The sequence below is a fragment of the Acipenser ruthenus genome, chromosome 6 (genome assembly GCF_902713425.1).
Source record: "Acipenser ruthenus chromosome 6, fAciRut3.2 maternal haplotype, whole genome shotgun sequence".
In the NCBI taxonomy this organism is placed as follows: domain Eukaryota; kingdom Metazoa; phylum Chordata; class Actinopteri; order Acipenseriformes; family Acipenseridae; genus Acipenser; species Acipenser ruthenus.
In genome coordinates this window covers 42,976,513-42,995,194 of record NC_081194.1, presented here as the reverse complement: position 1 = coordinate 42,995,194, position 18,682 = coordinate 42,976,513, and the positions used below count along the sequence as shown (strand labels likewise).

At 37.1% G+C, this 18,682-nt stretch overlaps 1 protein-coding gene across 2 annotated transcripts in view; it reads right to left on the bottom strand.

The window, feature by feature from the left end:
- Positions 1 to 18,682, bottom strand: part of LOC117410903 (serologically defined colon cancer antigen 8 homolog) — a 139,609-nt gene that overhangs the window by 87,396 nt on the left and 33,531 nt on the right. For both annotated transcript variants that reach the window (XM_034017842.3, XM_034017843.3), the window contains exons 10-13: positions 16,546 to 16,698; positions 15,170 to 15,304; positions 13,702 to 13,818; positions 11,285 to 11,427 (exon numbers count right to left, since the gene is read on the bottom strand). In XM_034017842.3, the coding sequence (XP_033873733.2) occupies positions 11,285 to 11,427; positions 13,702 to 13,818; positions 15,170 to 15,304; positions 16,546 to 16,698 (548 nt within the window). The remainder of the gene's footprint in view (positions 1 to 11,284; positions 11,428 to 13,701; positions 13,819 to 15,169; positions 15,305 to 16,545; positions 16,699 to 18,682) is intronic.

Genomic DNA, 18,682 nt, shown 5'->3' with positions numbered 1-18,682 from the left:
TGGCAGGACGGCCACTCCTGGGAAGATTCACTACTGTCCCAAACTTTCTCCATTTGGACAATATGGCTCTGATTGTGGTTCGGTGGAGCCCCACAGCCTTAGAAATAGCTTTGTAACCCTTTCCAGACTGATAGGCATCAACAACTTTTTTCCGGAGGTCTTCAGGAATTTCTTGTGTTCGTGGCATGATGTGCCTCTAGAACCTGTGTGCTGACAACTTCACTCTGATGGTAAGGGCCAAAGTTAGTCAGATTTATATTGGGCAGGGTTGGCCCAAATCAGGCCTGGTTGTTAACCAAAGTACTCAAACAGCTGACCCTAATTATCCCTTTAATTGGGTTGAGTTAACTAGGGGGGGCAATAAATTTTTCACACCTAAAGATTGCATGTTTGATTACCTTGCACACCAAAGAAATGAAAGAAGCACCAAACTTTGGTGTAATTTTTTTCTCTCAGACTCCCTCTATATACTACTACAACCCACAAAAAAATCTGACCAAATACAATGGGAAAAATGTGCAAAAATTCAGAAAATCAGACAGGGGGCAAATACTTTTTCACGGCACTGTATATATATGTAAGTACGTAACGCCAAAAACTATACAGAGGTCTAACCCAAGCATACGCAGGAGAAATTTGGACATCAATACTCCAGGAAGGGGAGGCTTTATAGAGGAGGGACATTACTTGGTGCCAAAAAAGGATTATATAAAGGATCTCTGGGAAAGAGATCAGCTTTTCTCCTGACCCAAGCGACATGGAGAATGGGAGTTCACTCTGTGTGTGGAGTTCATCATATGAGGTAAGAAAGTAAAGTACTTATATATATATATATTGTACCTAACTTAATGAGATTCCTAGGCTTGAATCATTGCTACCAATTCATTAAGAAATGTTGTCATTTTACATTTTGAAAGTTGCTGATGGCAAAGTTCATATTTCTTTTGTTTAAAAAAGACCTGTGAGGGCGCTAAGTAATGGGAACAGAATACCCTGGACTGTTTGGCCTGACAATTTATTCCCAGGGTTAAAAGGAAGTCGGTTATCTAGAAAGGGAGCAGAGCTTCAGTGCACTAATACATCGAAACGGAAGGGAAACGATGTGGCAGCCGCGGATTGGAGGAGTGGCTACAATCGTTTACCAAGGAGTCATGAGTGACGGTACGAAAAGGGGACGAAGCGACGTAATCTGTTCCTTCATTTTGGTTTGAAGAGAAAGAACCCGTTGCACTTGGATTACCATTGTCTGCCTTTCATTTAAACAATGCATCACTCCTGCACCTGTACACTGCAAGCCACTCTGTCACAGTGCGACAATAAAAAAAATATCAGCCACGTGGAAAAATCTCGATAGCAAATTAATCTATCCATTTCTAATGCTAATTATTGCACTCACTGAGTCACCAGTAACTATTGCACACCCGTAATAAAAGAAAAATGTGAAAAATGCACATTGCATACATATCATATAATTATATAACTCTATAAGCACCAAGCGATTTTCATTGGGATGCTCCCCAGGGCCAGTTTTTTGGCTGTAGTTGACTCTTCCTATAAAAGTTCACTAAAAATCTGTTTTTTACTGTAGCATCTTGGAATTGGTGTCCTTTTTTTCAGAACACTCTGAGGAACATGATAAAGTACTTCAGGAACCATATAAACATTTAGCTTTTTTTTTTTTTTTAAATAACATTTCTTTTTTTAAATGTTAAGTATTTGTTTATTATCATGTACTCTGCTTAGAGATACATGTATAAAAACGTGTTATTTTATGACCCGAGGGACCTTACAATACTTCCTGAAAGTTTTATTGAGACATATTGATGTTTGGGCAAATTACAACATATTTGTTTTCACCTGTGATTGGAATGACATTTTACACGTTTATTCTCAGGGCCATTATAAGCAATAATGGACACTACTCTATTATTTTTCTCAAAATAAATATTTATAAATAAAACAATAGTTTATTCATTGCATTATTATCAGTAATAAACATACCTGACAAATTTAGTTCATGAAATAGTATCTGCTTATATCCACTCATTTCTTGATATTTATAAATGTTGTAAAAACATATATATTGAAACACGAGAACTAAGTCAAATACATATTTACAATGTTTTCACTTTTTTTGTTAGCTGTATACAAGTTCATGTTTTGTTTCTCTGTGCTGTTGAAAATGTCTCCGCCCTTTAAAAATTAAATGCCTGTCTCAGTGATGTCACACACACACAAAAAAACAAGCAGGCAGTGAAATGATATCCCTCCCCTATTCAATGATATGCATTAACAACCTAGAGCAAATTATAGTGGGCCAGCAAGTCAAAGAAACAAAGTGTGTTTTTTATCATGTTTACCCTATCAAGGACCCAGATTGCAGATTGTGTTACACGATCACAAGCTGTTTGTCGTGTTGGCTAGAACTGCGTAACCACATTTTGTGGACTTACCTTTATAACGAAAGAGTTGATGAACATGACATATATCAACAATATGTACATTAGAGTATAGAATACCACCCCCCCCGCCTCCACACACAAAAAAATATTTCCCATTACTAGTATTAAGAAGCATTTAAATAAACTAGAAATGCAGCACTTATTTCCCTTGAAAATATTCTACTAAAGCTTCAAATTAATCACAATAATCCATTTATGTCCGCAAATTAATACATACTTAGTATCCTGGCACTGCCCCACTTCCCAGTAAGGTATGGATATGGATTTCAGTACTAAAAGGCTTAGGCACCAAGTTCTGTAATTAACAGTTGCAGACGCATGCAAGTCAAATCAAAAAGGCTTCTTCAGATTGAAAGTTGATAAAAAAATAAAGTTCTACAGCTACTTTATAAATACTGTGGAACAAAAGAGAGAAAAAAAAAAGAGAGAAGACATTGCAAGGTCTTATCTCAGGCCAATGGGCACACCACTGTAAACATCATGGTACTCCATGGTTACCCAGCAGACTCCCTCTCTGTGGTCAGCCTTCCCAGCTGCCCTATCCGTTACTGTCTGATTAGTTCTGCTAAGCAGCCCCTCCCCTGCCAGCTTTCAGTGCCATCTGTTCTAGACAAGGTGGCTGCTGCCCAGCAATCTGAGGCTGCCCTCCTACCTGGCACCCGGCAACCATCCTTACCCCAAAGTGCTAACACAGGTTCTCACTGCTGGCAGAGTCAGGATTTCATTCTACTACTTTGACAAGAGCAGGGTTGTTTGTAATTTCTCTTTTATCCCGGTTCTGATTGTACAACCACCTCCCACTGACTCTGTTTGCTGCAGTTTTGTTGCTCACAGATTTTACTCTCCACATTACTCTCCCTCTGGCATATTACTGCATCTGTTCGCTATTTTATTCATTTTTCAAATTCCCACCCTTTAGCAAAATAAAAAAGAAAAACACACATTCTGCTTTATTGTAATGTTTTTTTTTGTTTATATATTTAGTTTTTTGCTTTAATGGCAAAAATCAAAACGAACGATAGCTTACCCGTTCCCTCTTTGAATATTGTAAGTGCAAAGCTCACAGTAAGGAGGAAGCAGTCAAACCGTTAAGAAAGATCATAGACACGCTAGTGCAGTTGCTAGTGCAGTGCCTGATTATGTTTTTTAGAAAAAACGATTTACAAAGATTTAAATGTATTATTTTGCTCACTGAGATTGATTTGCAGTTTAATGATACTAATTACAAAATAAAAATGACGTGTGTATGTATGTATGTATGAACAGACAGTCACTTCCATTATTCCCCAGATTCTGGTACTCTCAATAACTTTTCACACTGGCATGCTCTACCCGGGTCGGAACCTACCCGGGTCAGGACCTGGTGTCATGGAGGTCGGCTGCGCAATTTCACACTGCTTTTGATAAAGCAGGGTTGACCTGGGTGGCAGACACAAATAAACAATGTGCGTATTAACGCCCCAGAAGCAACTTGTTACAGACGCTTCCATCCAGCTTCTATGTATTGAACCATTGGCCCAAATGTTAATTAGAGCAAATGTTTCTTCATCCCTGCTGCAATCTGGCTCATGGTGGGTCTCAACAACAAAAATATGGCTAAACAGAATAAACAAAAATGTTCCTTGCGGAAGTGAAACCTTCACACAGGCGTGGCTGTTTGTTATTTTGTCCGCTTAAGAACGGCCGTCATGCATTATGTCTCGCTCAACCCTGGTTAAAGTGTGTTGACCCACATCTTGAGGTGGGTCTCTGGGACCCGGGTATGACCCAGGTACGTGGCTTTACACTACGTGGGATTGTGACCCGGGTAGCCAGAGCCCGGGTCCGGAGTCGGGTAGGAGTGCTTGTGAAAGGGGCTATAATACACTAAGTGGTCAAGCAGGTACAGTGTTCCACCACCTAAGAAGTGGTTGCTTTGTGGACCATTTCCATATGTTTTAATTATATTTAAAGCAAATAATAATAATAATAATAATAATAATAATAATAATAATAATAATAATAGGATTACCTTAAGTTGATTCTGCCTTGCATTAAGTGCAATATTTGTGTTTGTTGCATGCAAAAGTATTTTTAAACCTATATTTTTATCTAATTAGTTACTAGCGATAGCTTACCAATAATTTCTGGATGCAGCAGTAACAAAAAAAAAAAACTTTTCCTTAAACAAAATGTTCCCTATCCACCATGAGGTTAAAAGGAAGGGACCCTTTGAGTGCTGAAGCACAATACTGCTCATGTATACTGTCAAATCAACTGCTTTATCGATCACTCTCTAGATGAAATTGGTTGACTTAATTCATGGTAGAATCGATTTTCAGGTGTTAATTTCTTAAATCACCTTTACTAGGAACAAATCATGTGAATAAGGGGGTCAATACACCACACCCAGCGGGACAACATTCATGTGAATAACATAGTTAAAGGGCAGCTGTTTATAGACCCCTGTGTGTTATTCTTGGGCAAGTTGTTATCATTGCATTTTCCAGGTTCCATTTAAAGGGTTGTTGTTCTTAACATTTCAAAAAGAAAACTGCCAGTCACCACATTTGAAAAACACAGCTCATTTACATCAAAAGGATGTGAACACAGGTAGGATTATTCGAGATCCTTCATTGCCCAATGCAAAGCGAGCAACTAATTCAACAGAGCAAGTGGACCAGGGAGAAAAAGACAAACAACCAACATGTCCTGAAGACAGAATCAAAATATGTTTGATGTAGCTATCGCTACCCGAGCGAGACGTTATTTATTTATATACTGTCCTGGGGCCCGTTTCATAAAAGTCTGCGATTGCGATGAGGTTGCTTTTGCGATGACTTTGAGGTCCTCGCTGCGAGTGTTTCATAAAACCCATCGCAGGGAGATCCCTTTTAGCGATTTGCGCTGTGAAGTTCCAATAACTTACAATGGCAGGCATGACAAGGAAAGTAATTTTTCTAAAGAAGAAATAAATACAATTATAGAACTTATTGGTCAAAACAAATCGGTTCTATTTGGCAAGTTGGGAACCCTAGCGAAGAAAAAAAAAGTGTCAAAGGGTCACAGATCAAATAAATGCTTTTGGGGTTGGGGAGAGAACGGCAACAGAAGTATGAAAAAAATGGATAGACTTAGCGTGCAGAACTAACAAAAGAGGCAAAAAGAAGGAGGAAATCAAAAAAGACAGGCGGTGGGAAAACCAAAATATGGTCCGAAACATTATTGGTGAAGTAGCTGTTGCAGGTATTGAAGACGGATTGGACACAAGCAAAAGAAACAAAAGAATAGCACCTCCTGTTATCTTTTACACAGTTTCTGAGTAAGTAACCACATCTTTTGTTATCCATCTAACTTAAGTAGAGCAATATTTATAAGGTAAACAAACTATATTATTATTATTATTATTATTATTATTATTATTATTATTATTGTTATTATTACTATTACCTTACCTGCTGTCTCCCAAAGCCATCTATCACCAATGTCACTAAAGCGATCAGCGATATCACAATTCGCCCAAATGAAGTTGTGTGTACTCCCAGGGTATCGAATGACAGCATCTAACACAGACATTTTGGCATCCCAGATCACTTGAATATTAATAGAATGAAAACCTTTCCAGCATACGTACAGGTGCTCATTCTCAGCAGGGGACATAATTTGTATCTGACTTCCATCTACGGCTCCAAGTAGCCTACATTCAGCAAACCACATAATTTAAAGAAGTCAGTGATTATCCTCTTTATGTCGGGTTCTTCAGGAAAGCGTATGTAGTCACCAATGTAGTTAGACAAAGCTGTAGAAACTCTGAATACACATCTAGAAACAGTGGCCTTACTTCTACCATGACAGTTGGCTACTACTTCCTGAAAACTACCACTTGCATAGAGAGCATAGAGTGTAGTGACATATTTTGTTAAATATTATTTCTAATTTCTTGATCTAATAAAATCACACAAATTAATAATCTCTGCTCTTGGCAATCTGTACTTTGATACTAATTCTGAGTCTGTATACGCATCAAAAGGGTTTGCCCGGTCCCTAAATACTCTTTCTCGTCTCATTCCTCTGCCATATCGACGACGAGCTAGTAGTAGTATGCTATGATATCTACTAAAACGATTTGTGGTGAAAATTACTACTTGCGGTTGTCCTCTAGCACTCGCAAGTTTCAGGGGAAAAACTGCAACATTACAGCCCTGCAAAAGTTTTATGAAACACAAATTGCAACCTGCGAGGGGTCTGCGATACGAATAACTATATTAACATTTAGACATCTGACCATGCTGTTGCGCCATGTTTCAGAGTGACTGGAAGTGGGGGAAAAATAAAACCTAAAAAACATCAAATTCCCCCATAGCCTTTCGTTACTAATTTAATCAACAGTGATGAAACACTTCTAGACTTCGATATACCGGACCATTTGTTATCGTTTCATATATACGCTGCATCATGAGCAAACAGAGACCAATTCAGACATGCAATTTGATTTGATTATGCCTTATGTTGTATCTCCGTTTTATATGTAGATGTTGTTCTGGCTCAAACACTCACACGGACTACTGTATGCTGTATATTCAAACTTTCTGCACTATATTAACAACTTCCTTCCCCCTGTTCACTCCATACCATTACTACCTTAACCCACATGGTGGCGCTATTAAACGGAACATCTTTAACCAGTATTCCAATACATTGGTAGTCGATACTACACCTTATACCAGTATGGCTTCCATGACATGCTGTTCAAAACACAGTATTTCAATCCTTCACAATCATGTTCAGTGTTACATTACATCAGAATTCCCTGATGTCCAATTAAGCCCCCTTTATGCAATACCAAAAAAAGGAAAACGTTGACAGTTCAGTTTGTTTACTTTGTTCAAAGGTTAAGCTGAAGTAACACATGCTTCCTTCCACCCCTTTGAAACCCTCTTGCCACTAAGTGTGAATTCAAAGAGCCATTCTCCTGATACTAGTTATAGGACTGGCAAAACAGAAATAAAACTATAGCTACTTTCACATTGTGTTGATACAAACATGGTATTTTCATGTTCGGATGTCCGTTCAAGATTCAGACGAGTATTTATATATTCGTTAATTTGCAAAACATTATCAAAGCCATTACATGTAACACTGTATTAAAGCTGAAAAATATTCCAAAAGTAAGAAAGGCCTTACTTTACCCTTGTGAATTAACTGTTAAACAAAGGATGCCATACAGCAGTTATGTTAAGTAAAAACATATTATTTTTTTAAATAATCCCTGCCACTGTTGCGTCTTCATAATAAAAGTGACCAGAGACACATTTTCATAAATTAATAACTTGAATTAACTTGAATAAACACTTCAAATAAAATAAATGTGGAAAAGGGTGTGTTGTACATTGAAAAAAACAACAATATTTACTCACCGTTTTATTTCTCTTTTATTACATTCCACATAACAAAAAATAGGATCGCATCAGGAAAGAAAAATCAAACATTGATCACTATCGGAGTCATTTCTTTTTGAAAGTTGGAGTGATGTTTGGTTGGATATTCGGATATTTGTCCCAGAACTACTTTCACAATCAGTGTGAATTTGATCAGAGATTGTACATGTATATGTCTACATATTATAGTGTAAAGTGTAAAGATTACTTTATTACCCAAAGGAGTTCAAACCACCTGACTCTTTAAATTGCTCAAGTCAGGAATGATTAGGAAACATTATTCAGATAACCACCTGGAAGCGATTACCGCAGCACATCAGATGCGTGTCCTCCAGCTGTAGATTTAAACAGATGCTGAAAAAATTCCTCTAGAGGAACACGGCAGCACGTGATCACGGAACGTCATTCTTACATCAGGCCTCTGCTGCTTAATTTACAGTAGTAGTGTACTAGGCTTCCCATGAAGGCCCATCTGTGCATTACTGGGAGACACCAAAATATCATATCGGTTCGAACAAAGGGGTAAAAGCAAAGAAATTGGGGGACTGAAGCACAGTTTAAACATTCAGGGGCATGTAACCACGGACTGTAACCTGCTCTATGACAGAGCTTTTCCCACTGCATTTCTATGGTGTTTAGAAAAGTTATAAGTGGATCAAACAATTATCCCTGGGGAAAACACCAGCAGGATTAAGGTCAGTATCTTCATGCATGAATATTGCTGTTTTAAGAAGCGCCACCTTAGTAACTGTCTGTCAATATACTGTACCAAAGTATTCTTCTATAAGTACACTGAACCTTTTGATGTGAAAGACAGCAAAATCCACCCTTTTTAAAACAAAATATTGGTAGGCAGGTTGGAGTTTCCACAGTATGAAGATAATATTTCAAGTTTTTGCTCTCACATGCTGTTTTTTATTTTAATCTAGAGTGCATGAAGAAATATTTGGTAGGGGTGAAAATTATATGTAGGACAGGTTACAGCATATTTTGTTAATTATGGCTCAATGGACTAAGCAAACCTTGTTTGTACAACTCCAACCTTGCAAAATTAATTCTCATTTTATAATATACAGTAAATCACATAAGATTACTTCCAAGACACCTTTGTGGAATAAGATATTGTAATATTCGATCTTAAGAGAATAAGATATTTTGTAAATGTATTTGTGCAACATCAGTCACTGATAAAACATACGACTACCAGCATGATCTACCATCTAAAAAATAACACATCATCTTGAAATAATCAGAATTAGTTTTAAGTAGCTATCGACGCCACTAACTAGCTAACTAGCTAAATAACTAACATTTGAAAATGTCAAATGTGATTTTTTGGATTTGTCATTTTTTGGGGACATCTGTATAAGGCACCAGCAATGATTATGCACTGTTATGATTTGACCTACCTGAGGTGGAACAAGATTCACTCTGAAAAACAAAGATAACACAGAGCATCTTGGAAGAGGCTGTCTGAAATCATTGACGAACTTTGCTGGTTGTTTTGGTCCCCAAATTAGCCCTGATTATAAATATCAAAAAGGGGCTTCTAACTGGCGAATGTTAATTGTCCTATTCCCACTAAACGTCTGTTCTGATTAAACTGAAATGATAATTTGTTGACCCATTTTCTTTCCTTTAGAGAAATTGCAAAGAAAGCCAAGGTGTCAGTGAGTACAGTTTCCTACACCATCAAAAGGCACTTGGAAACTGGAGGAAACTTTTGACAGGAAGAGGTCTGGCAGACCCAAAGCCACAACAGAATCAGAAGACAAGTTTCTGAGAGTCAACAGCTTGTGTGATAGGCGGCTCACAGGACAACAGCTTCAAGCACAGCTTAACACTGGTCGAAGTAAGCAAGTCTCAGTTTCAACTGTGAAGAGAAGACTTCGAGCTGCAGGTTTGACAGGTCGTGTGGCAGTAAGAAAGCCATTGCTAAGATGGCAAAATAAGAAAAAGAGGCTTGCCTGGGCCATGAAGCACCACCAGTGGACTACTGAAGACTGGAAGAAGGTCTTATGGACCGATGAATCAAAATTTGAAATCTTCGGTTCATCACGCAGGGTTTCTGTACGCCGTCGAGTAGGCGAAAGGATGGTTCCTCGGTGTGTGACACCAACTGTCAAACATGGAGGAGGAAGCGTGATGGTTTGGGGCTCTTTTGCTGGATCCAGAGTCGGCGACTTGCACAGAGTGAGTGGCACCCTGAACCAAAACTGCTACCACAGCATTTTGCAGCGCCATGCAATACCCTCTGGTATATGCCTAGTTGGTCAGGGGTTCATCCTACAGCAAGATAATGACCCAAAACATACCTCCAGGCTATGTCAGAACTACCTTAGAAGAAAAGAACAAGACGGTAGGCTTCAAATCATGGAATGGCCAGCACAGTCTCCAGACTTGAACCCCATCGAGCTGGTTTGGGATGAACTGGACAGAAGGGTGAAAGCAAAGCAACCTACAAGTGCAACACATTTGAGGGAACTCCTGCAACAGTGTTGGGAAGAACTTTCCGAACAATATTTGATTTCCATTGTAGAAAGAATGCCACGAGTGTGTTCGGCTGTTATTTCTGCAAAAGGTGGCTACTTTGATGAGTCAAATATTTAGATTAAATTTTGTTAAACAAAACGATTCCATGATTTCTTTTTAATCTCCAATTGTTTATTTGTTCTATGCTTTAATTTCAGAGTACATTGAGACATTAAACTGCGTAAATTTCAATAAAAACTGGAAAAATTGAGGTGTTCTAAAACTTTTGACCGGTATTGTATATATAGGACCAAAGCCAATCAATTTCACTTCTGCTGAATTTCTTAAAAGCTGTAACATATTTGGATATATATCCATGCACACAACACTTAAAGTTAGTGTTGTTTGTGTTGACAGTCCTAAGTAAAAATGACAAACAACCTTGTTAAAGACTCTGTTTTGACTTATTCTTAAACATGTTTAATGTAGGTAAAGAAAGTGGTGCACAGACTACAACAGACAATGTACTTACTGTAGAAGAAAATATTTACAGTATAAGTAAATATGTACAACATTTGCTTTTTTAGTTCCAGATCTTTTATAGCAAGATTTACTCAACCTATGTTACCAAGCTTTCAAAATAACCCTGATAGTATGTGACTGTATTCTTAGAATACTATAGTTTATTACTGGCATACATTTTAATCTTAACAGCTCATTTAATAAAATGAGTCTTTCTAAAGTCAAATATGTCATGCAGACCACACATAAGCTGCAGTGAATCTCAAATAATAAAATTGGGGGGGTCACCATGAAGCAGCAGCAGCACATGTAGCGATTTACTTACAATATCATTAACGGCTGTTTGGGGGCCTGTTGCAAGCACCGGCGGAATGAAATTGGTGTTGCGGCATGTAATAGGATTAGGGGTACCTGGTGAGGTGCAGTTGGTGCTCAGATCTGCCCAGCAGCTCTGTCAGTCTCAGGGACTCATCCTTGGCGCAGGCCGAGTCCTGCTGAGCACGTTCCAGACGCTGCTTGGTTTCGTTCAGCTCCAGGCGCAGCTTCTCTATTTCCTGCAGGAACAAAAAAATAAGCCGGTAAAGCCAGTCAAAGTGGAGTTTGAATCCTTTGACAAAAAACAAGAAATTAAAAAGTCCTTGTATTAATGCTTTCTTGGTTAATGATTTTTCTATAATTATTTATTTTGCCGGAGCTTAATATTATTATTTTTTTTTATTTATTACACAATCTAAAAGGTATGTTTTGGACATGCATGTTAGGAGTATTTTGGCTGTCCGTAAACCTCATTGGACTTAAGAGGTAATTTAAAAAAATTAAAAAATCACATCTCTTTCAGCTGGTTACTCACACAGTTTAGGTATCACTGTTTCCAAAAGCATGAAAGTAGCAACAAACATTATAATAAAACAATTTGCATTAAAAAAGGCTTTTTCAAATTGCAAAGGCAAAAAACTAATCATTTCCCTTATCTACAGAAATCAGAAAATATATCGGTTGGCATCAAAAGATATTCAGATCTTTGGTTACACTACGTTTTAACAGTTTGATTCAGTACACTACAGTGTATAGTTTAAATACTTGAAGTGGAATGCCTGAAGTGGAAAGCAATATTGTCAAGGAGTAACTGGTAACATACCATTAAAAAAAACATGTGTGCATGTTTAATACAGGAAAATGTATAAGCATAAATTTTAGTAATTACAGTAATTATATTAGTATGCAAGATTTACAGGGATATATTTGTTATAACAATGTAGATAAACCTTTTGCAATTGTTTGTATTAATAACAGTTTATGATAACACTTTATATTAAGGTACTGCTTATTAATTATTTTATAAACATTATAACAGTGTTATAGAGTGTTAATAAAACATTGTAGATGGTTTATAACCATGCAATAGCCATAGACAGAATTACAGCTGTATAAAGGGGACAGTTTCTAGCTACCTATTCTACTTTGGGGTGTTTAACTTTGTAATAGCCATAGATGGAATTATGTTTTTATAAAGGGAACAGTTTTTAGCCACCTATTGTACTTTGGGATGTTTAAACATAATTCCATCTATGGCTATTGCATGGTTATGAACTATCTATAATGCTATATTAATAGCTCTATAACATAGTTATTAAGTATCTATTAAATATTTATTATACATTAATAAGTAGCACCTTAATATAAAAGTGTTACCCAGTTTATTTTACTTTCACAAAAAAATGGTGCAAATCTAAACATTGAAAATGTGTTTTTAGTTTCTCCAGGCGTAAATGGAATTGCTTTTTTTTATTATTATTTGTCCCAGATATCAGCCAAACATTTTTAAAGGATTAAAGTCCAGAGCTGTCTAACTAAACTGTAGAAGTACTAATACTGAAATTGACAGTAAATACATAATTTGTTTTGTTCCATTGTATATAAATTGTACAGAAATTATTTAGAATAAACAGTTTAGTTTTTCTTCAGTGTAAGACGTGTGTAATGTGTGGGTGTGTGTGGGGAATATTGGGGTGGCAGGGAGGGGGTTAAATTCCTCCCTGCCAGAACACGTGGGAATGTGACTGGGACCATAATGGAATAATAGATGATTAATTAGGCTCCGGCCGCAGGTGTATAAAAAGGGAAATCACGGGTGTTGTTAGTTAATGTTGGTGAGGCTAGTGTTTGTGTTGGTGATGTGTGCTGTGCTGTGCTTTGCTGTGCTGTATTGGAGGGTGTATGTACAGTCATGTTTGTGCAAAACCTTTTTTTTTGGGGCCACTACGCCTTTTTGTTTGTTGTCTGTTTTTGTTAGTTTGTAAATAAAGTGCACAATAGAGCTTAAACTGCAGCTTCTTGTGTCTGAGTCTCTCTCCCTGATGGAAACAAGTCTTGCCAGTGATGCTATTCTTTCACAGCATGCTACAGCTGGCATTGACTCTGCAGTGTAGTTCTGTGATCTGCGCATGTGTTAAGCACATCTTCATGTTTTACATGCATCACTAATGTACATTCAAAAAGTTGTATTCTTTTTTTTAATGTGGCTTACACACACTAATGTGGGGGAATTTTAGTCTGGTAGTAACTGTTAGTAACTCGAAACTACCCCAGGAGGTGGATTAGTTAATCCAGTGGTCAGTCATACTCAGAAATACATTATGGTAAATGTGAACAAAACAGGTTGCGAGTCTTGCTTCAGTGCACACTCAACACTGCTCTAAAGTGCCAGTTTGAAAACAATATAAATCAGTTACTGCATTTTTACAGGAAACTGTATTCCCAATTATAAGAGTTTCAACCTATTTAGTGATAAACTTATAATACCAAAAAGCATCCATTTATGCTTATACCTGTTCTCGGAGTTCAAGCTCCCTTACGGTTTTAGTTCTGAATTCCCGGAGCTCTTTCTCTGCCTCATCCCTCTTCAACTGAGATTGGTTTAACTGATACCGCAGCTCTCCGCACACCTAGATGAAATCAAACAAATCTTACATAAACTGACTAACAGCCAGTGATAAACAATATAATATGGTGAATCCTTATTTTATTACACCAGGGTTAGGCAACTCCAGTTAAGGAGTGTTGGTGTATGATTTAATAGGTTTAATTAATTGATTAAGTACTTTTAGGACCTGATTCGTTCAATTTAAGAATACAGGGTTATAGGACGGCGAACGTCTGACTACACATCCAGCGATATTTGTATTCTAATCACTACCAACCTTTACTGTTATTGTCAACTGTGCTGATATTGAGAATGCAGCGCAGTAAAAAATGAAAGTGGTACAACAGATGTCATGAATAGTTCTCCATGATGTGTCATGGACTACAGAAGGTGAAACATGCACTCTGATTGGCTGATCCAGAGCTGTCTACAACTAAAGATATGGTTGGAACAAAACTGGAATGTACCTGGCCCCGGTATACTCAATTCCTTGAATGTATTCCTGATAGAAGAGTATAACAGCCATTACCATCAAAATATGAGCAATAATTGTAAGAAAAGTCCAATTTTCATCAAATTTTGATGGTTCTAAAGGACGCAACCTTCATTAGACTAGAACCCATACAGAAATACTGAAAGGTCATCATAACAAAGATTTCTAAAATCCTCAAGAACCATGGCCATACCAAGTATTATGATTTTTCAAAAAAAGTAAAAAGTACTGTATGTTTAATGCATACTTCCAAAACACAGGGTGTCACAGAGTTTAGTATAGTAAATCACTATTAAAAGAATAACCGTTCAGTATTTTTCTGTTACTATAACATAGCAGACACATGGTTTGCATGGTTTGAAATTCAGCTTAGCTTTTGCAGCACAGGGGTGTTCTTCTTAAATTTTGTTTTACAGATTACATATAAAGCACTTTTACCATTTCTGGTTTCTGATACAATGCTTCAATGTGTATGAAAACACAACCAACTCGGCAATTATAACTAAATATTACAGAAATACAGTTAGCTGCTGCCACCGTGTGTAAATGCATGGCATCACAATACATTGGTCATCTGTTTCACTGATCTTCAGCAAGGTTAAATAATTATGGAACTGGCTGACACAAAGTTTTGCCATAGAAGAGACAGAAAAAGCCAAGGCTAACTAAACTGTCAGGCTGGAGTGCCCAGTTCCAGTCCTGAAGGGCCACACCAGGTTTAATTTGTTACCATTAAAAATGACCTACTTTAGGGCCTGGGTGGCGCTTTAACTAGTTCAATCAATAATTCAGGACATGGTTAATTGAAAAAGCTGACCAATGCTGTAAAAGATTGGTCAAAAGTAAAGCCACAACGACAAGTAAACATGTTTATCTTTACCTTACTGATATCCAACTCCTGAGAAGAGAGCTGCCTTTGAGCTTCCTCCAGCTGATTGGCTACTGAATTCTTTTCTCTGGTTAACCTCTCGAGCTGTCCTTCGAGACTAGCCACCTTTACGGATAGTGACATCACCTGCATGAGGAAAAAACAGGTATATCATTATTGCTTCAGTATCACAGTGCCACCTACTGTCCTAAATGTGCCATGCCACTGTATCTAATATTGACTGCAACTATGAGTGATGTGTCTTGAATAGTACATTTTGTGGAATAAGAATTATTATGAAAAGTGCCATTGCTACTGTATACTTTATTAACTCCAGCAGAGGGCAGAAAAAGCACAATTATCTAATATCTCCCATAGAAAACAAAACAAAACATGAGATGTTTGATAAATGTGCTTTAACTGCCCTCTCTTGGAGTTAATACAGTATAGCAATACAAATTTTCATGAGGGAGAATATAGTACATTGTTTTACAAAATGCTTTCATATAAAATGCTCTGTGTTCAGCATAGGCCTCAGAGCCGGGTGGGTCACCTGGTATAGCCTGACCAACTTTAAGCAGGCACATGAAAAACTAATTCAACGTGCAAGCTGTTTACAGCCTTCTTTTCTGTCAAGCTTGTTTTGGGCTTGGTTTCAAGTTCAACGTTATTTTTTGATGAAAATAAACAAATAAGGAATGTAATGTTTGTCTGATTACGTTGTTACTGCATTCTTTTGGTATATTGATTGAATTCAAGTCAACAAGCCTTACTTAGAGTCCCATCTACTGTACATATATCACATGACTCATGAGCTGCACATCTACTCAGACATGACTTGCCACTTACAACCAATCACAGCAACAATGGAGGTGCCAAGAAAATGAATAAAAAAAGTGTAATGTCTATTAATACATTATTCCATTCTTTTTACATTGTGTCTAATTGTATAATTAATTGGTGTGAGTGATGCAACAACACTGTATTGAGCTTATTTGTCACAGTTAAAAAAACGGCATGCGTCTATAATGGTATGTCCCATTTGCCTTTATGGTCCCCGTCCAGGAGGTCCCTGTTCCGTCCCCATACGATGAATTTTGAGACAAATTTGGCCCCGGGAAATTTGTTTAGTTTTATGTATTTTTTCCTCTACATTTTGTGTGACCATCACAAAATGAATTGTTAATATTATTTACCTTGCATTAACAGCCTCACATTACTCCACTGGAAAAAAAAAAATCAGGGAAGATTTCTGTGGCACATTTTTTTGCATAGTTTCGCACCCCTCACTCACTGAAACTGTCAACTAGTGTTTTCTACATTTTATATTTGTATTATTCTAGTTACAATTACAAATAAAAAAATAATAACAAAAATAAAAAACTCACAGATGCTGCTAACTCTTCTTTTTCCTTCTTCATTTCCTCTCGTGCCTTCTCCTTTGCTTTGGTAATCTTCTCTTGTTCAGCAGCCAATTCCATTTCAAGTCGATCTTTTTGCCTCAGCATCTCTTTTTTTAACTGCTCACATTGGATCAAAGCCTAGAACAGAATTGTAATTCAGTCTGAATTAGGGGTACTAATCAGTTTGCTTTCATGCACAGTATATCACTTGTCGTCCCCCCCCTTTCATTTTTTTCTAAGAAGTTTCCATAACACTATAAAAATATAAAGTTTCCATCTGAAACAGCTTTAGCATGGGTGACTTAAAATGTATATTTGTATTTAGGTATGGGGATTGCACAATCACTTCACGTGCAGACTAAAGTGTGTATTTGTCTGTGGGCACAGGGCTGTCACAAATTAGTTCACGTGCAGACGGTGCCGGGATTCAAGTGAAAATTAGCAAGCAAGCCCTGGCAAAGCTGTAGATAAAATGCGCACGAATCGCTCACTCAGGGTTGGGTGCTCAGTGCGAAAGGACGGGAGAGAGAGGAGAGTAAGTTTATAACTAAAACAATTGCTACTCAAGCCTCGATTTGCTGGCTCAGAAGGCACACAGGGAGGGAGGAGTGGCTAGAGTTCAGCCAATCACTGTCATGGAAAACTGCTGTTAAACTAATAAAATTAAAAAAAACCTAAAAATACTTTGTAAAATTATTTCAAAATCCAGATCAATAAGTATGGCAAAACAAGTCTAAAAACAGGTTATGCTTTTGAAAAACAAAACCTAGGGTTCTAATTTAAAACAAAACCAGAAAGCAATTATCAAAAAAAGTTGTGCATTTCTTCCAACAAATGCAGAAGCGTAGAGAGAAAACAGACAGGGCATTTTGCATAAAAACAATTTTAAAAACAAAATTTACAAATACAGGCATTTAAAAAAAAAAATCAGGTAGCATGCGGAACTGTGCGACTACTGAACAACACACTGAATATGTGTTTTTTTTTTAATTTAGTTTTTTTTTTTATTTAACTCGAATGTTATCGTTTTGCACTTGAGCTGAACATTTAAAATGCTATGTGTGTCTTCTGACAGTATTGAATTCAGCCAGAATAAGCACATTGTTTTGAAGTGAATATCTCCAAAAGCTAAATTTGATGATAGTAGAAAGGTGACATTTATATCATGCAGTCAAAAATGACCTTTAGCAAAATGCTTACATGTTAGTGTTTAGTGCAGTCGTCTGTTCATGTTAATCAGCTGCCAGACAGCTTGTTGATGGGCACTCGCTATATGTACATGAACACACTCAATAGATCTGGAGTAGGGAATCCAATTCCAGACACTTCCTAATCCCAGGAGTTAGGGATTTATTTATTTATTTTTAATTCTGCAATTCCATTTTTGTAATAATAATAATAATAATAATAATAATAATAATAATAATAATAATAATAATAATAATAATAATAATAATAATAATACCGTGTTTTTGCTTTTATTAGCCTAATAATTAGCGGCATACATGCGTAGACTAATGCAATCACTCGACAAAGGAGTTCTTCAATGGATTAGTCATAGTGAAAAAACACATAAAGCACTGCAAGTAAAGATAACACTGCCTTAGTGCGGCACAGCTGCCTGCTCAACTCAATAATACTGTTACAATATTTAAAAACATAAACTTAGATAAAATACACTGAACTGATTAAACTACAAACACTGAACATTTAAACTCCAGAAAGTAAACGTACCTAGTAAATCCTACACATTTTTAAAAGAAGCAACATCATACAATGATTTTTTTTTTCTTTTTAGCCTACAGACTGCAGAACCACCACCCTGCTGTGTAAATATGTAATTTATCCATGTGCGCTCAACGCTCACTCACTGTCAGCAGCCGGTTGGGTGTTTATAGTTAACCTCGCCCAACAGAAAGGAAACGTACACCAGTACGGCTGTGGTTTTATTTAAACGGAGATTCAACATTGTTAATTCGATTGCTAAGTCGCAAAGTACTACAATGTGGTAAAAAAAAAATGTATTACTGTATTGAAGTACTAATGCTGTTAAACCTGTAAAGGCACTAGATCTCCCAGATTGCTTATTACTTGGGATTTACGGTGGTCTGCGCAACCAACC